The 23,036-nt window shown below is 53.2% G+C and overlaps 1 protein-coding gene across 1 annotated transcript; it reads left to right on the forward strand.

Moving 5' to 3' along the window:
• The first annotated feature begins 293 nt into the window (after window positions 1-293).
• Peds1 (plasmanylethanolamine desaturase 1) lies at window positions 294-21,890 on the forward strand. Its single transcript, XM_085696989.2, has 6 exons — window positions 294-458; window positions 7,479-7,598; window positions 17,090-17,181; window positions 18,277-18,421; window positions 19,406-19,618; window positions 20,356-21,890. Exons 1-6 carry the CDS (start codon window positions 335-337, stop codon window positions 20,475-20,477), a joined length of 816 nt encoding a protein of 271 aa, XP_085553115.2. The 5' UTR covers window positions 294-334; the 3' UTR covers window positions 20,478-21,890.
• Window positions 21,891-23,036: the final 1,146 nt, after the last annotated feature.

Here is a 23,036-nt window from a genome sequence, read left to right on the forward strand (position 1 = left end):
CATTGCACGGGCGCTTACTCTCTGGCTCCGGCGCAGCACTCGAGCCCACGGGGCGCAGCGGGAACGCGCACACTCGTCCCCCTTTCCGTGCCCAGCTGCGTCCAGCTGCGACCCCGCCCCCGGGCGCCGTGGTTGGCTGCGGGCCGGAGACCTGCGATTGGCCCGGCGCGGCGAGGGCGCGGGTCCCGATTGGCTGTGACGCGCGGCCCCGCCGAGGCCCCGCCCCGGCCGCCGCGCCCAGTGCCGGCCGGTCATTGGGCGGCGTGATCTCGCCGCGGTTCCGCGGCCGCCGCCGCCGCAAGCAGAGCGCAGCGGGCGGGCCGGGCGACGGGCCATGGCGGGCGCCGAGGACGCGCCGGGCCGGCAGCCGGAGCTGGATGAAGACGAGTCGGCGGAGGGCCGGCGCTGGGGTGCACAGCACGCCGGTGCCCGGGAGCTGGCGGCGCTCTACTCGCCAGGTAGGACGGGGCAGCGGGCCTGCGGGCTAATGGGTGCTCGGCGTGGGGCCCGCCCAGGATCGAACCCCAGGCGGTCCGAACGCCCAGACCCCATCCCATCGGATCCGAATTCCAGCTCATTTGAAGCTTCGAATTCGAACCCAAATCCATCCGGAGCCCACGGATTAGAACCTCAGCCTATTCAAGCCTCATCCTGACCTGAATCCTAACCCGTTCGAGAACCCCCGGATCCGAACCCCAGCCCACTGGAATTCCCGAGATACGAACTCCAACCCATTTGGACGCCCTTGGATCCGAACTCCATGCCATCCGAACCCTGCCCCCATCCCAACCCCAGCTTCCACCTTCAGAGCGGAACTCCAGGGCTTCCAACTAGCAAAGAGCACCTCCAGGTCTAGGGACCCCATCCAGACCCCTTCTTACCCACAGCCGTGAGGCATTGGGCTACAGAAACACCCCTAGGTCGAGGAACAGCCTCATTGCACCGGCACATTCGGAGTCATAGCCTCAGGGCACCTTGGGCAGGTTAGGAACCCCACCCTGACTTGAGTTGTGTCCCCAGGACCGTTTCCAAGGCTTCCGGTTCTCAGGCAGCCTAGCTTCAGACAGCTTCTCATTCACAGGCCCTGCCCTTAGCCACCTAAATTCTCACGACTTCCTAAGTCCCCCTCCGCTCCTCCTCCCACGTTGGTACCTCTGCACCTTGTGCGTTTTAGCTAGGGTCCTGGGTTGCAAACTGACCCGCCCCCCAATCAGGGATTATCAGCCCTTCAGTCCAGTTCCGAGACCCCTAATTTGGATCTCTGCAGAGTATGCCAGGAGCTCTTTCCCCCGAGCCCTATCATGGTCCTTGCTTCAGTAGCTGCGGTGAACTTTTCCCTTCCCACTCCCAATGAGACTGTCAGCCCTCGCCTCTTACTGGAAGATTTGGGGCAGTGACTGAGTCCCTATTGACTCTGCATCTGGCTCTGTCCTCTCCCACACCCACACACTAGCCTCTCAGGACTTTGTGGGATACCCCTGTTCCCCAGCCATTACCCTTGCCCTGGCTCTACCCCCTTCCTCAGGCCAGGCTCCCTCTCTGGTTTCTTTTCTTCTATGCTCTTACCCTAACAAGCTCTGGCTCCATCCTGTTCTCCAGCTCCCGGGAGCCTCAGGAATTTCACTGCCTGGCTGGGTGTCTCCAGGGGTTGGGGAAATGCCTGTGCACTCCAGAGTCAGATGACAGCCTGAGGCCCCTCTGCCAAGGTGTCTCCATGATTCGGCTTTGTTGTCCGACATTCTGACCTGGGTGGGGCTGAGACTACTTACTCTGTTGGCTTCCTGCCCTGGTCGGCATGGGTCTGATGCTTTTTCAACTATAAGTGGCATGTGACGTAGGGCCATTTGCTTTTTCTCTTTGGGTCCTAGGTCCCTAAGGGCTCTCCCAGCCTTGAGGTTCCAGTCTGTATTTATGGTTTTCCAGCTTGTCTTGGGTGGGTCCTTGGCCCACACGCAGCCAGCCAGCCTCGGGACCAGCTCTCCTTGAGGGAGTCTCCACAGCCTTGGTTCCTTTCCTTCTCACACAGGCACAAGTGAAATTTCTCTTCTTTCTGTGTCACTCACTGTAATGACACCCACTCTGTGGCACTAAGCCTTGTGTACAGTAGGCGGTCCCTATGATTCACCTGGCCCTTTGCCCTTCTCTGAGCCTGGAGCAAGCCTTGTCTTGCTGATCCTCAAGCCTCTAGCCTGAAGGATTCATAGTAGGGATTCATAGTGCCTAGGGCTGGACTGTCCCCACAGCCTACTTCCTACTGGCCCCAATTGTTTCCTCTTGCTTTTTCCTGGGGTCACCTCTCACCCTTCCTTCTTGATTCTGGATCATTCCCTGGCTACTGTTCTCAGAAGAATAGCTTTATACAGAGGTCCAGGCTTCAGACAGCATCTGGGGTCCCCAAACCTTCGGTTAAGGCCTTCTCTCCTGACCTAGAGAAAGGGAAAGACTGACCAAACTGGTTCCTCCAAGTTCTTCTCAGTAGGTCTCCCTGTCTGTCTCAGTCCACTGAACCCCGCGGCCTTAGAGAGGTACCTTGACCCTTTCGGACCTGACCTGTAAAATGAGAGACCGGGCTTGATGTGGATTGAACACCTACTGATATGTTTATTCCAGTCTCGGATCTCAGCCCCGAAGGCACAGCAGCAGGCAAGACTTGGGTTGGCATTTTGGATGGGGAGACAGGCAGTGAGTCCCACGTAAGGGGAGTAGGGTCCCGAGTGCTGTGAAGCAGAAGCATCAGGAAACATGTTAGGGACGGGGGTAACTCAGAGAGCCCATAACAGACCTCACTGAAAGGACGGCCAAAGCAGGGAAGGGCAGGAGGGAAAGGACATTGAGCATGTGTGAGGTCCAGAGAAGGAGTGCAGAGGCCCCGAGGTGGGAGTGTGCCTGGCACAGCCGAGGAGCACAAGGAACCCGGGGGCCGGAGCAGAATGAGAAGTCCCTGGGTCCCAGAACTGAGTTCTTGAGATTCCTGGGGCTGAAGGTGGTTTGTCGTCATTTGTCACTGGGAGTATTTAGTTCACAAAGACGACTTTTATTGGAGACTGGCTTGTGCAGGCGTTTTCCCCACATGCTCTCATGTCCTGAACCCCAATCCTGTCTGGGGTTAGACTGCTACCACTACAGTAGAAGGGCTAGCAGGGGTAGGCCATGCTTCTTTGGCATCTGGCTTTTAGGGAACCTAGCCCCCTCCCCCCCAGGACCACTTTGTCCATGTCTGTGGAGAGCACAGGGTGGTAGCGCTGCCTGCCCCATGTGAGCTGCCCCAGCGCCAGGACAGAGATGAAGTGGCTGCGTCTCTTGTTTCCTGGTTTTCACCCTGGCTGCAGAAGTTATTCCAGGACAGTAGTAGATCCTGTTTGCGGTGTTGGTGGCAGGCACCTGGCCTAGTGCGTGTGGGGATCCCCTGAGCAGTATGACCAGGGTGGATGGGATAGAAGGGAGTGGTCAGGAGTTAGGCAGCAGTCGCCACGGCGCCTTGAGGGCTTGGTGCTCGGTGCGTGGGCTTAATCCCATGCTATGTTGCAGCCACAGAAGGCTTGTGCAGCGCTGCACTCTTGCTTTGGATTTCCCAGCAGTGAGCCAAAAGTCAGAGGTTGAAAGGAACCTGGTGAGCTTGGTGGAGCCTCCCTCCCACCTGCTTGGCCAAGATGGCAGCTCTCAGGTGCCTGCCACAACCTGCCGTGTGTGCCACTTCATAGGTGCCCCAGCTGGAAGGATGGCAGGGCCTAAAGAGTGTGGGATCCAACTGTCTACCAGCTTGGACAGTTGTGAGTGCCCTTTGCCATGGGAGTGCTTAGGACCCCAGGATAGTGGCCTGTCCTGAAGTTGGACCTGGCTTCACTCCAAAATGGGCCTGCCTGAAGCCATAGCACCAAGGCTTGGGGCCTCTGCGACTTCACTGGTCAGGCCTGGCCCCACTGCGCTGGGCTGAGCTCTCTCTGTCCCCGCTCAGTCTGTCTTTCTCCTCTGGGTCTTGTATCTTTATATGCCCCTGGATTCTGCTTTCTCATCCCATTTGTCCCCTGTGTCTGGTCCTGTCCTCTCTGTCCTTGTCTGCTCCTAGTGGTGCACACACAGGATCTCCTGATAGTCGGAGGCCGGCAGGAATGTAGGTTGTTAGAAGCAGGAAGGGGCAGGGGTGCTGAGTTTGCCCTGTGGAGTAGGTGTGCCCTCTGCCTCTTCCGGGCTTCATCCCCACCTCATACAGCACGCAGGCCAGCATGCAGGCACCCAGGCAACAGTTACTGTTGCCTCTTGGCCAAGATTCTCTGAGCATACCACTCTAGTCCAGGAATAGACTTTCGGTGGAGGTTGGAACACCTGAGTCCTGAGTAAAGCCCCAACTAGGGCCTCCTCAACTCCCTAGCCTGCCTATTGGTAAAATTGGCTGTTTTGTGGGCCTGCCGGACTGATGACCTAGGCTATGACTTTAGACAATTATGTGGCCTCCCTGGCACTGGGAGTCTGTCCTGGCTTGCACAGGGATGGCATGAGGTGCCGGCAGTTTGTTGACATGTCATTCACACTTTTGTGGATCAGAACCGAGGTCGGTCTGCAGCCAGACCCAGGTCTGAAGGGAGATAAGTTAAGGGGAAATACTCAGATTTCAGGACCAATCTGCCCAACAAGGTGAGAACTGAGCCAGCTCAGGAACCGAGACAGCCCAGACCTAACAGTTTCCAGGCCTACATCCAACTCTGTACCTCAGTTTCCTTGGCTGGGTCTCAGTTAGGGTTCCACAGAGGCTAGCCAGACAGCTCTGAAAGCAACTGGGGAACCTGGAACCCGTAACGGGAGGGGCAGCCCTGTGTTCTCAGGGCTGACAAGAACTAGGATGTATGTGGTTTTAAGTTTAGATCACATTTTCAAAAATAAGAGGAAACCTGGCCAGAAGATCCTGATTGCAACCACACCTGGTTCCCATCAGTGAGCACCAGCCTGTCATCATTATCGCCATTGTTTTAGTCTAATCTTTGACTGTGACGCTGCCCAGTTTTCATCCTTCAATCCTTACAGGAAACCAAGCAGGTTGGCAGGGAGAGTCACCTGTCTGTTGTCTCCTCCTCTGTCCTGTTCCCTCACCCCTGGGCTTCCTGCCCTGGGCCCTACCCACAAACAGGAACCGGAAGAGGAAGGCAGGCCGTGGCTCTACGCAGGGCTCAGAAATAGCACAGTTGAGAAGGACTGGAAGCCCCAGGCCTGGATCTGTTGCTGAGATTTCTGGGGGTCTTGCCCTTCCTTGCCCTTGGTGTCCTCTTCTGTATATGGGCAAAAGGCATGTGACCCTTGAGTTCCCCTCCCCCGATGTCAGCCTTTTCTGGGGCAGCTGCTTTAATTTAAGCTCTGGCTCCAGCAGTCAGGAGTAGCCATGGACACAGATGGAGCCTAATCTTTGCCTGTGTAGTGCTAAGCGTCGGACTTGGAGACATGGTCTACGGTTCGCAATTAGACTTTGCTTGTTCAACAAGCGTTTATTGAACACCAACTGAGTGCTGGGGCCCTAGTGAAGGAACTTGAGGTAGCCTGAGTTCACATTCAGGTAGCCCTGGAGGCTGGAGGGGTGAGAATGTCAGGATCACAGAGCAAGAGGAGGCAGGGTATAGAGATTTCTAGACTGGTCTACAGGGGCAGAGAGGGAGGGGCAGCAGACCCGGCTTGGGCCTTCATTAACCCTGTACAGGAGTCTTCATCAGGACAGTGGTGTCCTAGAGAATAAGAGAACACAGGGCAGGGGCTGGTTAAAGGGATACCACAGCACTCAGGCTGGCGTGCTGAGTGACCTTGGGCTGCCTTGGCAACTTCCCTGACCCTCCATCTTTTTGTTCACACATCTGGGTCCCTGGATCCTGATAATTGCTTGGTCAGTGCTAAGCACCGATGGTAAAAGCACCAAAGGTAATCTCGCTGTCAACACAAGGGTCTCCAGCCTCTGGGGCCAGCTGCCTGGGAAACAGGCATAAGGCTTGCCACTCACATGGTGTTTTTACTTCTTTTTTAAAAAAAAAAAAATTTTTTTTTTAATTAGTTGTCAAAAGAAAATAACTCAGTGTGGTTTATCTGAAGGAGTGTGTGGCGAGGCGGTCTCGGTGCTCTGGAGTCTTACATTTATTTATTTAGTGTGTACGAGCACGTGTGCCACAGTGAGTGTGTTGTAAAGGTCAGAGGACAGCTTGTGGAGTTGGTTCTCCCCATCATTATGTGGGTACCAGGGATTAAATTTAGGTCATCGGGCTTGGCAGCAAGTGCCTTTACCTACTGAACCATCTTGCTAGTTCCTCTTTATGTTTTTATGTGATGCCAAACATAAGCCTAGGGCCTCAGACATCCTAGCGCTCGGCTCCTGAGCGACGCGCCCATCTCTCATGTTTTCTTCTCTTTTAAAAACTTTTATAGATCAGGAGGTAATAGCGCACACCTGTAATCCCAACACTCAAGAGGCAGAGTCAGGCTGATCTTCTTTGTGAGTTCAATGCCAGCCTGGTCTACAGAGCAAGTTCCAGGACTACAGAGAGAAACCCCGTCTCGAAAAACTGAAAATAAAATAAAATGCAAACTTTTTGCACATATTTCCTTCTTATTTATTGTGTGTGCCTTGTAGTACATGCTGTGGTGGTCGGAGGGTGACTTTCAGTGGTCAGTTCTCTCCTGTCACGTGTGCCCGATCTCAGGTGACCACACTTGGTGGCAAGCTCACCAGCCTCTCTTCTTATTGACCCCATCATCAGCACATTGCTCTCTGTGGCACCTGGGCATCACAGAGGCCATGAATGGGGCAAGTCTGGCTCATCCCCAGGCCGTGGGTTCTTCGGTGCTGTCCAGAGTTTTGACATCTCCACCAAAGCCACAAGGAACGACAAGCTTGTCTAAACTTGCGAGTCTCTGAACTGTGATTGCATTTAAAGTTCACACCCAGATCCTCGGGTCTGTACCTTCTCCGTCACCTGCTGCAGCCTTCTCAGGTGGGAAGGGTCACGCTCCTGCCTGGCTGCCACCATCCAGGTGCCAACCCTGGAACCCTGGGGCCTGATGTCCCCAACACGCATTCTCTGACCCGGTACCCTGTTCTTCTTTGACCCTGAGGCTGATGACCTATGTCTTGCTTCATGGAAGCTGGGCGGGCTCTGAGCATCCCTGACTGAGGGATCAGAGGTTGGTCATGGCCTCCACCTTCAAATAGTCACTGACCTGGAAACAGATGGTGCCAGGAAACTTCAGTTAAAATGCAAGGAGATCATTCAAGTTCCTAAAGGGTTTTCCAGAAAACCTGGTCCTGTCTATAAAGAGTTGACGCTTGCAGGCCCAGCCTTGGCCATGGACCCTGTGCCCAGTGTCCTGCTTTTGCAAAAGCCCTTTCTCTGGACCTTAGTGGTGCTGTCTGTGAAATGGGTGGGTGGGAGTGTTTGGCACAGTGTGCTTCGACACCACTGAGGATCCCCACAGCCGTCGCCTCCCTCGGTCCCCTCCTCTCCCCACAGGCAAGCGTCTCCAGGAGTGGTGCTCTGTGATCCTCTGCTTCAGCCTCATCGCCCACAACTTGGTTCACCTCCTGCTGCTGGCCCGCTGGGAGCACACGCCCCTCGTCATCCTGGGTGTTGGTGAGTGCCAGGGGCCTTTGCGCAAGTGAGTGTGTGTGTGTGTGTGTGTGTGTGTGTGTGTGTGTGTGCACTGAGTGCTCAGGGTGGTCTTGTATCAAGGACAAGCTATGGGAGTCCCCACCTGCTCTTAGAGGTGACGATAGCCGTTCCATTTCACAGCCCCAGCCCCAGCATTCCCTACCTATATTGTTCAGTCACCCTGGCCATACACTCTCAACATCCCCCTCCCCCACCGTCCCCAGTTACCTCAGGACCCTTGTTTGTACAAGCTGCTCGCTGTGCCTGGAACCCTTCTCCGGACCCCACACATTTAACCCCCAAGGTCTACCGAGAGGCCACATGCTTAGGCCCTCCATGATGGCCCCTCAAAAAGCAGCCCTGACTGAGTGCGGTGGTGCAGGCCTTTAATCTCAATACATGATAGGCTGGGGAAGAGCTCTGGGGATCCAGGCCAGCCAGTGTTACACAGTGAGACCCTGCTCAGAAGTCAGAGTGTGTTTTCTGCTGCATCCCCGACCTCAGGCACAAGGTCTGGTACGTGGCAGGTGCCCAGAATTCAGTGAGTGGGGATAGTGAGCGTGGAATGAGGCACTGTGTGCTGGAAGTCCTGGGTGTTCCCCTGGCCAGGCGTGGGGGCTGACACTCTCCCTCCTGATGAGAAACTGGAGGCTCAGAGGAGGGACCACGAAGTATCTGTAATGTCCTTCTGCTGCAGTGTCCAGCTGCATCCCTAGTTCCGACTGACTCAGTGTCCTTCCTTTCCAGTCTTCTGCCCTCTGGCTCAGTGTGTGTCCTCTTCCTTTGCTGAACTCTGGGGCTGGCCAAGGGGCCATGGTACCCTTGGTCCTTCCTGGCCCTCCCTGTAGTTTTGATTCTACAATCTCATTGTAAGCAGTCTGGCTTCCTTAGCCAGTAGTGTACAGGCCCACTAATCAAGCCATCGCTCTGTCTGGGGCAGAGCAGTACGGGGAGAGCTTAGCCCTCTCTGTGCTGGGGAGCTCAGGCCCCATCTGCAGGAGTCCCCTAACCCCAGAGTTGGTTGGCTACAACCTTGGCTGGGCTGACTACAGCAGGTATCATGAACTTTGAGACTGTGGCACTGTGGCCTCCTGGGATTGTAGGGAAGCCAGGAGTATTCAGCTGTGCTGAGAGGGCTACTGCCTGGGAAGAGGTGGGGAGGCAACACTGCCTGCTAAACCACTGACCAAGGCTGCCTCAGCCACTGCTGGGTTGACAGTAGATATTCTGTAAGCACCTGAGTTGGCCACTTTCCTGGTAGCTGTTGCCACCATTCCTAGTAGCAATATTGCACAGAGGATTCCAGCATTGGCCTCTGCCCACTGGCCGTCACCTAGACTCTAGCCACACCCTGACTAAGACACCCTGTATGAGGTAGGCCTGGCTGTGTGTTGTCAGGCAGGTCACTTGCCTCCTCTTCCCTGCTTGGGACCTGGGTTCCACAACTCCTGGCCCCATCTTCACACCCAATGTGGCCTGCTCTCCCATTGCACCGGCTTCTGGGTCTGATAAGGGTGAGTAATCCCCTGATAGTGGTGTTTGCACAATCCTCAATCGATTTAAATAGCCGCCCTGATTTGTCTGTTAACACGCGGGTAGCTGCCGAGGGCACTGTGCCAGCTTGTTCCTGTCTCTTCAGCGGTTCCCAATGCCCCAGGCAGCCCTGGGAATCAGAACCCAAACTGAAAGGCTTTCAGTTGGTGAAGCCGGCCTTTTGTGGTGCAGTGCCTGAGAGCTGACCAAGATAAGGTCATGGTTGCTTCTACAGCCTGAGGGAAGGAGAGGCAAGAGGAAGCCTGCGTCTGAGGTAGAACAGCAAGTGCAAGGGTCCTGAGGCCAGTGTGAACCAAAGAGGCCTGGGGGCAGGTCACTGAGGTGGTTGGGCGAGTGGTACAGGACCTTGGGAGCCATGGTCTGGATGGTGAGTTTGTCTTGAGTGCTATGGGCAGTTGCTGGTAAATTTCCCATGGGGAGAGGATTTCTGATGCTGGAGCCAAGGAGCAGATGGCGGTGGGTTTCCTAAACTCAGAGGAGTTGTGCAGTTGAGTTATATGCACAGTCAGGCTGCTGTGCAGTGAGTGGTGAGGCCAGGGATGAATTCTAGGTTCAGTCCAAGACATGAGCGGGTGGCAGAGGAGAAACAAGAGTAGCCTGGGGGGAGACCTTAGCTGGAGAGCGGAAGTGGGTACAGGGTAGAGCCAGGGGCATGGGAGAACTGAGAGGTAGCAGGCTCAGAGAAGGCCACCACCAGAGGCAGCAGTGTTCCAGCCTAACGGAGCAGCAGAGGGACACTGTGGCTGTGACAAGGACAGTGGGAGGGGACTGAAGGTAAACTGTTCTTCTCCTGGGGAGAGCACAGCATGCTGGGAGCACAGCACGTGGAAGGAGCTGCTTGGTGGTGGAGAAGGGCACACACAGGTCAGTACTGAGGTCAGGAGGTCACGCTGCTAAGCCTTCTGGATTTAACTGAACCTAGATGATATAGACGTTCAGGGTCTGTCTGCCTAGTCTGTTGGTCTCACCTCCACCCAGCCTTCACGCTGTCACTGGATAGAGCCATCCTTGTGCCCTTCCCAGTGTCTCCAGGGAAGGGTGATGACCAGGCTGAAGCTGCTCCCTGGGCGAGCGAGCCGCCAGCCACCACCAGGGCTGGAACAAAGAGACTTCTGTATGCCTGTGTTTGCCACCCTGCCCCCATTAAAGGGGCCTCATGGGCAACTGAGTGGCCTGGAATGGGTGCCCTAGAAACAGCTCCCCGGCCCCAGGAATTGAGAGCCATTTCCTCCCTCACAGGGTGGGAAGGGATACTCTTACCCTGATTGTTTCTGACACCAGTCCAGAGCATGTCCCCTCGTCCGACAGATGAAAACACGTGCTCACACAGGGAGGAGGGCTCAGGCTACAGCGAGCTTGTGGCGAAGCCCAGTGCTCTGCACCCTTGCACCTGTTTGGCTAGCTTAGTTAAGGGACATGAGTCCTGTGTGCTACCATTTCCCAGACCTGGTTGTGAGGTTAAGTGTGACCTCTTGCCCCCTCCCCGGGTGACCTTGGACAGTCCATCCCTGCCAGCTTCAGCCTCTGTCATCCTCTGGCAGGTTGGGTGTGATGGCGCCTATCACTGAACATGAGTGGATATTATCCTGTTTTAGTAGATGGTTCTCTTTGCTTTTGTGACAGGGTCACATAGCCCAGGCTGGACCTTGAACTTCTGATCTCCCTGCTTTCCCTTCAGAGTTCTGACATTAATTGGTGACTGCTTCTACGGTATTAGGATCAACCCATGGGAATCCAGGGCTTCTTGCATGTGAGATACATATGCTGCCAGCTGAGCTACAGCCGGCAGTCAGTTAGATAACGGGAGCCCTTGTGCCCATTAGCACCCAGTGGGACTGCTTTGTGCCTGTGCTCTACCTGTGATCGCAGTGATCGTGTGCCTGTAGCTTCTTAGCCAGTGTCCCTTTCCTATCCCAGGGCCCATCTAAAGCTACCAAAGTCTGGTTACTTGTCACAGCCCTAATTTAGGACCATTGTGCTGTGGTAGTTTCTTCGCCATAACCCAGCCTAGCTTTGACGTCACTGTGTAGCCCAGGCTGGATTTGAACTCCCGGTCCTCCAGCCCAAGCCTCCTGCATGCTAGGGTTCCAGAGGTGCACCACTACACCTCTTGCTTTACTTTTAGCGGGGGTGGAACGCCGGCCTTTGAACATGCTGGGCAAGAGGCCTGCCTTCCCCTGACTCTGCACCAACCATCTTGGCTGACTCAGAGTGACCTAGGGTGACTCATGGTCTGAGACGGCAGGGCTCTCGTGGGTCACTTTAGCATCAGCGTGGCTCGCCACTGTGAGGTTACTTTGCCCTGCTCGAGGGGGACACCTTCTGGGTTCCCATGTCACTCTTTCCCCTTTCGGGGAGGTAGCGTCACAGCCCGGACTCAAGTCCCGGTGAGGCCCACACAATGCTCATTGCCTTGTCAGATCTGGTTATGAGAGACACTTCCAAAGGCCACCCCGTCCTGACTTTCTCCTCACTGCTCTGTCACGTTTTGACCACAGAGGATTTAACTGCCAAGGACAGTTAAGGGGAAGGAGCTTAACCACTAAGGGGACTTGGCCTTGGCCAGCAGGGATTAACAGAGGGGAACGTGGAAGTCTGTGGTGTGCCCTGTGTCAGCCACAAAAAAGAAAGGCAAAGGAGGCAAAAGTCATTTTTGAGATGTCATGCTTAATTTTAATCCCAGCACTTAGGAGGCAGAGACAGGAGGATTTCTGAGTTTGAAGCCAGCTTGGTCTACTTAATAAGTTCTAGGCTAGCCAAGTAGTGAGACCCTGTCTTGAAAAGAAAAAAAAGTATCCAGTGGTGGCACACGCCTTTAATTCCAGCTCTCAGGAGGCAGAGGCAGGCAGATCTCTATGAGTTCGAGGACAGCCAGGGCTACACAGAGAAACCCTGTCTTGAAAAACGTTAAACAAAGAAAGAGGGATGGATGACTCAGCCGTTAAAGGCTAGGCTCACAACCAAAAATATAAGAAAGAAAAGTGTCAGGCTGGGCGGTGGGGGCGCACGCCTTTAATCCCAGCAATCGGGAGGCAGAGGCAGGCGGATCTCTGTGAGTTCGAGACCAGCCTGGTCTAAAAGAACTAGCTCCAGGACAGGCTACAAAACTACAGAGAAACCCTGTCTCAAAAAACTAAAGGAAAAAGTCTAGAAGCTGGATAGATGGCTCAGTGGATAAAGTAAGTGCTTGGTGAACAAGTGTGAGGATCAGAGTTCAAATCTTAGCACTCATATTTAAAAAACTCCAAGCGGTATACCAGCCTGCCTATATTCTCAGCCCTTAGGAAGTGGAAGCGGGATCCCCAGAGCAAGATGACTTGCTAGACTAGCCAGAGTTGTGAGCTTTGTATTCAGCCAGAGGTCCAGCCGTGGTAAGTAGAGAGCCGTGTAGGACTGCGGTGCCGGTGCCTGTCTGGATGTGATTGCTAGCTGTCATCCTCACAATCACAATGTCCCTGCCGTCTTCAGCTAAAGGAATGAGGGACTCTGAGCACACAGTCTTCTCCATGAATGAGCATGCAGCTAGAGCTCAGTAGTAGTCCAGGGGAGGGCTCTGCATTCACCCAGATGAGGGGACAGTACTCAGCAGCAAAAAGGGAAATGGTCAATGCACGTGACACATGAATGACTCCAGATGAGCTATTCCAGCCAAGCAAGTGAAACCCGAAATACTTGCAAACAAGCTGCTGCGGAATACCAACCCCCAACCCCCGTGCGCTGACACACATTGCTGTGACTGCCCTGTAATGCTGACAGAGTTGAGCCATAGCAACAGAGACTGTAGTTGCAGGACCTGCCAGCCTTCATGTGTAGCTCTGTATAGAAAGTTTGCCTACCCCTTAGACTCCACATGGAGCAGAGTCCACGTAGGGACCTGTATGGTCAGAGGTGCATCCTCGTGAGGAGGCCTTGAACCACATAGGCCTGCACCGCAGTGTGTGCAGATTGGTGCAATTAGAACCAGATGTGAGCCACAGCTGGGGAGGAAAGTTGTTGCATCCGCACTCTGATGCCCACATCCAGGACAAGAAGCCTGTGCTCTGGCTCCCTACCATGCCACACCCACAAGCAGCCAGTGTTCTCCACACCCGTTTGTCCTGCAGGCAGTGTTTACATCTTTCATTGACTAATGACACTGGGACACTGAGACTCCATAGTTGTTCTCACGAAGCAAGTAAGGATGCTGAGCCCAGAGGAGGCAAGGGGCACAGCAAAGTGGTTAGATGTAGGACCCCCAACATTCCCTTGCTCAGAGGTAATTTATCTATACCATTTGTGGTGGTTTGAATAAAAATGGCCCCCATAGGTCCATAAGGAGTGGCACTTTTAGGGAGGTGTGGTCTTGTTGGAGTAGGTGTGTCACTAGGGGGGTGGGCTTTGATGTCTCAAATGGTTACACTATGCTATGCCCAGTGTGGCAGTCTCTTCCTGTTGCCTGTGGATCCAGATGTAGAATGTTCATCTACCTCTCCAGCCCCAAGTCCAGCACCCGCATGCTACCATGCTTCCTGCCATGATGGTAATGGACTAAGCCAGCCAATGAAATGTTTTCCTATGTAAGAGTTGCCGTGGTCATGGTGTCTCATTACAGCAATACAAAACCTTAACTAGGCCGGGTGGTGGTGGCCCATGTCTTTAATCCCAGCACTCAGGAAGCAGAGACAGACAGATCTCTGTGAGTTTGTGGCCAGCCTGGTCTACAGAGTGAGTTCCAGGACAAAGGCTACACAGAGAAAAGAAAACCTGTCTCAAAAAAACAGAGAGAGAGAGAGAGAGAAGAAAACCTTAACTAAAACAGAAATTGGTGCCAGGGACTTGGGTGTTACTGTGATAGGCCAGAACATGTTTTTGTTTGGAGGACTGTGGACTTTGGGACTTTAGGTTAGGAAAGCAGTGGAATGCTTTAAGTGCTGCTTAATAGGCCATGCTAGTAGGGGCATGGAAGACAGTGATGCTGAAGATTATTTGAACTATGAGGACCTGGACTGAGAGGTTTTAGAGAAGAATGTTAGCATGTGGCCTAGAGACCATTTTGTGATATTTTAGTGAAGAATGTGGCTGCTTTTTGCCATTATCTGAAAAATCTGCCTTAGGCTAAAGTGAAGAGTTTTGGATTAATTGCATTGGCAGGGGAAATCTCAAAACAGCCTAGTCTAGAATCTGGTGTGGTTATTAGTGATAACTCTAATGAGGATTTATAATGAAACAAAAGGAACAAGATAAGCAAGAACCCCAGAAGATGGAATGGAGCTAAGTCCTGTGCTCAAGTCGTTAAACAGATTAAAGAAAAACCTGCTGTTAAATAAAGTGAATGGTGACTCAGGATAAGACCCCACCAAGCTAAGCTTCCACTTGTGAAAAGAAACTAAAGAAAAGCTTAGGGCTGGGTAGATGACTTCTATCCCACGACTCTGGCAGCAGAGGCATGTGGATGAGTCTCTGGTCTACAAAGCAAGTTCAAGGACAGCCAAACTTAGGCAGTGAAGGAAACCATTGAAAACAGAAAGCTGTGAAGATGTGATCCAACAAGGGAATCAACAAGAGAACCATGTTCCAGTCCCAGCAAGCTGCAGAGCTTGGTAGTTTCAGCCACATGGTTCTGGCTTTAGAGTCAAGGATACAAGAAGGTGGTTATGGAGTCTTTCTGTGAGACTGAGGAAAGCCGCTGAGGCCAGGCATGTGTCAGGGGTGTCCCCGAATGGAGGCCCAGAGAAGCTATTGTGTGAAGTTGTAAAGGTGAAATCTGGATTGCCTTGGAGACCCCAAGATGTTGGAGATGCCAGAGCTGTGGGATCCCTGCCGAGGAGAGCTGCTAACAGGGCCTGGAACCAGCCCGAGAGAGAGAAGTGTGCTGCAGTCAGCAGAGCTGAAAGGAGTTGGAGTGTGAAGAGCACTTTGAAGTCAGACATAGAGATGCAGAGTTTGGAGTTTGCCCTGCTGGTTTTGCTTTGGTTTTGTTTTTTTTTTGTTTGTTTGTTTTTTTTTTGTTTTTTTTTGTTTTTTTTTTTAAATTTATTTATTATGTATATAGTGTTCTGAGCACCAGATCTCATTACAGATGGGTGTGAGTCATCATGTGGTTGCTGGGAATTGAACTCAGGACCTCCGGAACAGCAGTCAGTTCTCTTAGCCTCTGAGCCATCTCTCCAGCCCTTTGCTTTGGTTTTGACCTGCTGGTTTTTGAGCTTGCTTTGGTCCAGTATTTCCTCACTGTGTTCCTTTCCAACCCTTTTGGAATAGTGATGTGTATTCTGTGTATAGGTTGGAAGTGTGTGACCTGCTTTCTCATTTTGATTACAGAGGATTACCGTTAGAAGATTAGAGATTGCATAAATATCAGAAGAGACTTTGGATTTCTTTTTATATTTTCCCTTCCTTCCTTCTTTCCTTCCTTCCTTCCTTTCCTTATTTCTTTATTTCTTTATTTTTGTTTTCCGAGACAGGCTTCCTCTATAGCTTTGGAGCCTGCCTGAACTAGAACTCGCATTGTAGACCAAGCTGACCTCGAACTCAAGAGATCTACCTGCCTCTGCCTGCTGGGATTAAAGTCATGTGCCAAACTTTGTACTTTTAAACAGGGTTGAGACTGTTATAGACTATGGGGACTTTCAAACTTGGACTAAATGCATTTTGCATTATGCTGCTGTTACAAGCTTATGGGTAGTCAGGGGGTGGAATATGGTGATTTGAATAAAACTGGCCTCAGACACACAGTTCACACTGAGAAACTGAGTACAGGGCGGCAGAGGGCACAAGCCTGCCCAGACCCACATTCCCAGCTGGGCAGTGGGTCAGTGTAGCTGTGGCTGTTGAGCTTGGCACACAGTGGGTTCTCCAAGAATGTCTCAGGAGACTGTGTATGAATCCATAGCGTGTACCTCAGCCAAAGTGCTGTACCTCTTGCGCCCTTGAGCCCTTTGATGTCACAGAACCAAGATCCAGTCCCAAAAGAGAGCCCAGAACTGACAGAAAAAAGTGGCAGAGAACGGGTGTGCTTGGAGGACGTAATGAGAGTGGATGGGAGAGGTGGATGGAGAGTAAGGTGGTGGGAGCCTCGGAGTTAGTGTGAGCCTTGGGGTGGGGTGGGAGGAACCCTAAGCAGCAGAGAGCTGCTGCACTGCAGCCTAGGAAAGGTGGGTGTTCCAGGCAGAGCAGGACAATGAGGGGAAGGCTCAGAGGACCAGATGCTGCAGGGAGTGAGGGGAGAGTGGGGGACACTGGTTACTCCGCCTCGGTTTCTCCATATGTACGTGGATCCTGCTATGCCAGGTTTGGATCTCAGGCAGGCTAAGAACTGGACCACTTGTGTGTGTTCGTCTGGGACCCATTTCTTCTCCAGCTCATGCGTGACACACGGCTCATGTGTGTGATGGAGGTGGGAGTGTGGTACAGATTTGAGGTCTGCGATGACTGTTGAGCTCACCAGAGTACCCCAGGCTAGTTCCGAGCAGATGGAGAGCAAAGGAAAATCCCAAAGGATTGAATCTGTTACAGCGAGGTCGAGGAAGTGGGATGGACACTTGTTTGCCGATGTAGTCCAGGCTAGCCTCAAACTCTGGATCCTCCTGCCTCAGCCTCCCGAGTGCTGGGATTCTAGGCAGCTCAGCTGGTGCCCTTCCTAACACAAGACCAGGAAGGCAGCTGTGCAGCCTCACCACAACAGAGTGGGCTTCGCTCTGTGGGCTGCCATGGGTGGGGCGAAGGACCCACCTCTCCTACCGCAATGCATTTACTCTGTGCAGACCAGGGTGGAAATGTTACCTTGAGCCTCTGTCCGCTGGGAAGGAGCATGGATGCTTCCCTCCCATATAAATGAATGAGTGAGCAAGTGACCAAGTGAGTGGAAGAATGGCCTCGGGTGGGCGGGTCCAGGATGTCTCCGCAGGTCCCTGCCCTGGCTTAACTCTTGTTGCCCACAGTTGCAGGAGCTCTCATTGCTGACTTCCTGTCCGGCCTGGTACATTGGGGTGCCGATACATGGGGCTCTGTGGATCTGCCCATTGTGGGGAAGGTGCGTATGCCAGGCAGTGTGTCTGTGAGTTAATCCCCTTTCCCCTCGGAGCCTGCTAACCTGACCTCGTTCCTCCTGCCCTCTTAGGCTGTCTGAGGATCCATGTGGTTGGTGGCCCCATAGAGAGTGTCAGGGAGTCTGCCCCGAGCCACGATCTGGCTTATTCTCCTATGTTCAGACTTTTTAAATAATTTATTTCTTCTTACTTTATCTACATTGGTGTTTGGCCTGCATGTATATCTGTGTGAGGGTGTCAGAGCTTGGAGTCACAGACAGTTGTTAGCTGCCATATGGGTGCTGGGAATTGAACCCGGGTCCTCTGGAAGAGCAGTCAGTGCTCTTAACCACTGAGCCACCTCTCCAGCCCCACTATGTTCAGACTTTAAGCTGTCACTCGGGCTATCTGGGTTATGACCCAAAAAAAAAAAAAAACTGAATCCAAACTGGTTTCCTCAGGCCAGGGTTCTTACTCACATCAGTGCCAAATTAAAGCCCCGCTGAGCCAGGGCGACCACCTTTTCAGATTGAGTTTTCCCCATCTCTGGCTTCTGCTTTCCCCTGCTGATCTGAGGCCTCCACTACTGGCTGCCTAGAGAATTCTTTCCCCAAGTGGCAGCCAAACTCCCAGAACTTGATCCCATTGGTCCAACTGTCCACCCTGCAGCCAATCGCTGCTGGGGAGATGGATGCACTCTGGTTAGCCTTGCCTGGGTCCGTGCTCACTCAAGGCAGGCTCCATTTAGCAGCAGCATCTGAGAGACAGAAGGCTGCTTCCAGAAGCAGGGGCTTGAGCGCCAGGTCGACAGGGTCCCCTTTGTTTATGTGGGGCCTCTCCCCCTGCTTCAGGGAGGTTGTTGTCTCCAAGGCCCTCACTGTGTGGGTGGGGAGACAGGGGCCCAGAGGATTGGGGAAGGTCCCCACCAGTGTTACCGTCTTGCTCGACAGCCTGCCAGACCGTGGCCCAGGCAGGGTCTGTGTCCTTAAGAGGCTCTGGGGTGGGAGGCGGAACAGAGCCCAGCAGCAAGTTTGGAGTCTGCAGGGCACCAATTGCCTTTGACTGACCAGGAGACAATACCTATACCCTCTCCACCCCAGGCCTTCATCAGGCCATTCCGGGAGCACCACATTGACCCCACAGCCATCACGAGGCATGACTTCATTGAGACCAATGGTGACAACTGCCTGGTGACGCTTCTGCCACTGATGAACATGGCCTACAAGTTCCGAACCCAGAGCCCAGGTGAGACCTGCAGCCGGGCCTCCTCAGAGGAAGTAGCCTCCAGGGCATGTGTGGGACATTCGTGTCATTTAAAGTATTCTCCATTAGTAGGGTGCATTTAGCATAAGACCCAATTCCCAGCTTCTCAGAGCACTCTCTGGTAACGTGGCCCCCCCCAGTGTCCTTCCCACCTCCTCCATGGAGCTGCTCGGTTGGTACATTCCCCGTGAGTTGCTGTGAGCCCACCACCCCTTGTTCTGTGGTATTATTAAAGGGAAGTTTGTACTGTGAGGCCTGGGGTGAAACCTAGTAGCTGAGAGTTAGTCTGCCATGCCCAGATGCCAGGTTCAATCCTGGCACTGAAATGAAAAGCCAAAAGTAGGGACTGGGAGTTGAGGCCAAGCCATGCCCATTTCTGAAGGAATCCCAAAGCTGGCCAGCTTGGTACTGGGCACCAGGAGAGGTAAGGCCACATCTGTCTGATAGTTGCTGGTACCTTACTTTGAGAGTAACAGAGGGACTGTCCACGGGTGGAGTGGGGGTGCTCTCAGACACCAACCGTGCTGACAGTCTCCCAGCAGCCCCTTCTCCAGAGATCCACCTCCTGCCTCCCCCGTCCCATGAGCCAGAAGCCAGCAAGGGAAGGCCTTCAGCTTTGCTTCTTTCTAAAGTGAACTCAGGAGCTGTTGACTCCCAAGAAACCCACAGGGCCCAAAAGAGGCACAATCCCTGTTGTCCCAGACTTACTCCGAGATGTCCTCGGGTCTTACTTCAGGGAACCTGACCCAGAGCCCTGCCCAAGCTCAGGCAACCCACGATGTCAGCAGGAACCAGACCAGCCCCCGCTGGTTGCACAGCCCACACTCCTAGCCAGTCCCTGCGCTGCCTCCAAATCTGGAAGACTTCACGGTGGAGGCTGAGGGGGGGGTCTGGGTGCCACCTGGTACAGGAGCTGGCTGGACGGTGGGGCAGTTGTCCCATGCCCGTCGTGCCCTTACCCTGCAGAGACCCTGGAGCAGCTGTACCCCTGGGAATGCTTCGTCTTCTGCCTGACCATCTTTGGCACCTTCACCAACCAGATCCACAAATGGTCACATACATATTTGGGGCTGCCCTGCTGGGTCACCGTCCTGCAGGACTGGCACGTGATCCTGCCACGGAAACACCATCGCATCCACCACGTGGCACCCCATGAGACATACTTCTGTATCACCACAGGTGCGTGGTACCATTCCCAGAGTCAGGAGGGTGGGGACTTGTAGCCTTGGCCTAACCCGTGTTCTCAGCGTGCTCATTTATTGAGCACCTGCTGTGTCCCAGGTGCTCTTCTAGGTGCTGAAGACAGGTGCTGAGGACAGGATTGTGAGCACGCCAAAGCCCCTTCCGTACTTCCAGCTGTGGTGACTCCAGATACTCGCTCAGCCAGCAGACAATTGGCTTGGGGCCTAGTTACTGCCCTGGGCTTAGGATCTAACAACCATGCCTTTGCAAGTGCTGGGTGGAATGGCACGCACCTTTAATCCCACCCAGCACAGGGGCAGGTGGATCTCAGATTTTGAGGCCTTCCTGGTCTACATAGTGAGTTCCAGATCATCCATGGCTATATAAAGAAACCCTGTCTCAAAGAAAGAAAAAAACAAACAAGCCGGGCGGTGGTGGCACATGCCTTTAATCCCAGCACTCAGGAGGCAGAGGCAGGCGGATCTCTGTGAGTTCGAGGCCAGCCTGGTTTACGAGAGCTAATTCCAGGGCAGGCAATAAATAAGCAGCATAGAGAAACCCTGTCTTGAAAAACCAAAAAGAAAAAACAAACAGTGGTTAAGGGAGGGCCCTAAGCCCCTGTTATGTGGGGGGATCCCTGTGCCCCACCTTCCCTTCTTCAGCTTGTCTCCTAAAGACCCCACCCCAGGCAGGCTGGCTCTCTTCACTTAACCCCCTGATTGTGTCTGTTGCAGGCTGGCTCAACTACCCCCTAGAGGTGATAGGCTTCTGGCGTCGCTTGGAGGACCTAATCCAGGGCCTGACGGGTGAGAAGCCACGGGCGGACGACATGAAGTGGGCCCAGAAGATCAAGTAGCATGTCCAGCTGCCTGGTCGCCAACCTTCCCCAGCCTGAACTGAAGCCATCTGCCAAATTTCAGCCTCTTTGAGCTGCCCTTCCAGTGAAGAGGAGTCCCCTGGGCTGGGCCCAGGCACCCCTAGCCCACCCCCAGTGACACAGAATACTTGAGCCACCGAGTTTTCATTTCCTCATCTTTTCTTTCCTTGGGCCTTCCTGGGCCATTGAGCTGCTCCAGGGCCAAGCCTGACTGCAGAAGGGGAGCCCCGTCCTGCTGGCCAGCCCCGCCCTGCACACCTGCCCTGCACGCCTGCCCCCTGCCGTGGCCCTCACCGGTATAGGGGTCACTGACTCACTTGGTCTATCCCCAGTGATCCAGAGAGTCCCCAGGACATTTAAATGTCCCTGCATCATGGTCCTCCCTCAGCCTTGCAAACTGACTCCAGAGGCCTAAGTGGGCAGACCACCCCAGCTGCCATGCAAGAGAGGCAGAGCTGGGCAGTGGTCAAAGGGCAGCTGGCAGGGAGAGGCCAGAATCTCCTGCACCCACCCGTATGGGTGTCCCCTTTACCCCCCAGTTCTTCTGTCCACGTGTCCACCCACATCTGAGGTCTTCAGTATGAAGACATCTTACAGGGCACAGCTGTTGTGAAGGGCTTGGTCATTGGGGGGGGGGGACCCTGTCCCCTATGGCCAGTGTGTCAGAGGAGGAAGGAAGATTAGGGCTTTTTTATTTTGGGGTTTTTTTTTTTTTTTAAAGGTGCTTGCTTGTCAATGTAAATAATAGAACGCCTTAATACCTTTCTGTAACATGGAGTAATATTTTAATGTCATGTTTTGGATGTATATAATATATTTATAACAAAGGAAGAGTCTCCTTAACCCTGGCTGCTTCGTGATGTTTCCAGATGGCTGCATAGAGGGGCTTAGCTCTGACACAGTGATGTTTGGTTTAGATTTCTGTGTTTTTTGTGGTTTTCCTGCATGTATGTATGTGTACCACATGTGTGCCTGGTGCCCACAGAGATCACAAGAGGACATTGGATTCCTGGAACTGGAGTTCTGATAGTCGGGAAACAAGTGGTGCTGGGAACTGAACCAGTTCCTCTTGATGCTCCAGTCCTAAATCTCTGTGTTTTGAGGTAATGTGTCATACACTCAAGGTGACCTCACACTTCTTACACAACCAAGGTGGCCTTGAATTCCTGATCTCCCTACCCTCACCTCACAAGTGCTGGGGCTACAGGTGTGTGCCACCATGCACAAGGTCGTGCTAGAGCAGTGCTGGCTAGCCCATCCCAGACTCCTTTAGGGGTCATTACCACCTGATGTATGTCTTGACTCTGGCCTGGACTCAGACCAGCGAGAACTGGACATTCATGGTGGGAACTGACCTAGAAAAAGAGGCAATAAATGCAAAGGAACACAGTACAGCAGTTTCTTTATTTTATTATTTATTTATTTATTTGTGTGTGTGTGTGTGTGTGTGTGTGTGTGTGTTTTGTTTTGTTTTTTTAAGGTGGGGTTTCTCTGTGTAACAACCCCGACTGTCCTGGAACTCTTTGTAGACCAAGCTGACCTCAGACCCACAGAGATCCTCTTGCCTCTGCCTCCCGGGTACTGGGATTAAAGGTGTGTGCACCACCACTATCACCTTGCTTTACTATTTTATTTTTAATTTTTATTAGCAGGGTCTCACTGTGAAGACCTGGATGTTCTGGAGCTTGCTGTGTAGACCAGGCTGGTGTTCACAGGGATCCGCCCGTCTCTGCCTCCTAAGTGCTAGGATCAGAGGCTTGTGCCGGTCTGCTCCGCTCTCAGCAATGTTTCATGTGATCATCTGAAAAGGAACTAGCTGGAGCTGCCTTGGAGAAGCAGAGTGGAGGCTGCTGGGGAAGGAGGCCGTGAGCAGAGCTGGAGGAGGGGCAGAGACAGCCAAGGCTGAACGGCAAAGGCCTCTGGGACAGGAGTGTATATCTAGTCAAGCTGTTCTGTGACTTCAGGCATGATGGTCCAAGCCTGTAACTTCAGACTTTAGGATGTGGAGGCAGGCAGATTAGAGGTGCAAGATCATCTTTGGCTACATAGCAAGTTTGATACCAACCTGGCCTTTATAAGAACCTGTCTTTTAAAAAAAAATCCCTAGGGTAATTTTTGCAATATTAACAAAGGAGACGAAAAGGGAGGCCTGTTGACACAAAATGACAATATTCTGAAAAACAGCAGTTGTGTGAGTGTATGCACACATGTAAAGGTGCACCAGGAGACCAGAAGTGGGCGCCAAATGTCCACTAGTCCTTTGAGGTAGGGTATTTCCTGAATCTGGGACTCGTGTTCTTTGCTGGGCTATATCCCAAGAGGCCCCAACAATCCTCTTGTGTGTCTTCCTGCTCTCAGACCTGGGGTTACAGGCATGCGTGGGCCACCCAGCTTGTTAATGGGTGCCACACATCAGTTCTGCCTAATGACTGCTCTCTATGAGTGATTTTTTTTTGGGGGGGTGGGGAGTATTGAGACAGGGTTTCTCTGTAGCTTTGAGACCTGTCCTGAAACTCGCTCTGTACACCTGGCTGGTCT

This window comes from Myodes glareolus, chromosome 10 (genome assembly GCF_982192425.1).
Source record: "Myodes glareolus chromosome 10, mMyoGla1.1, whole genome shotgun sequence".
In the NCBI taxonomy this organism is placed as follows: domain Eukaryota; kingdom Metazoa; phylum Chordata; class Mammalia; order Rodentia; family Cricetidae; genus Myodes; species Myodes glareolus.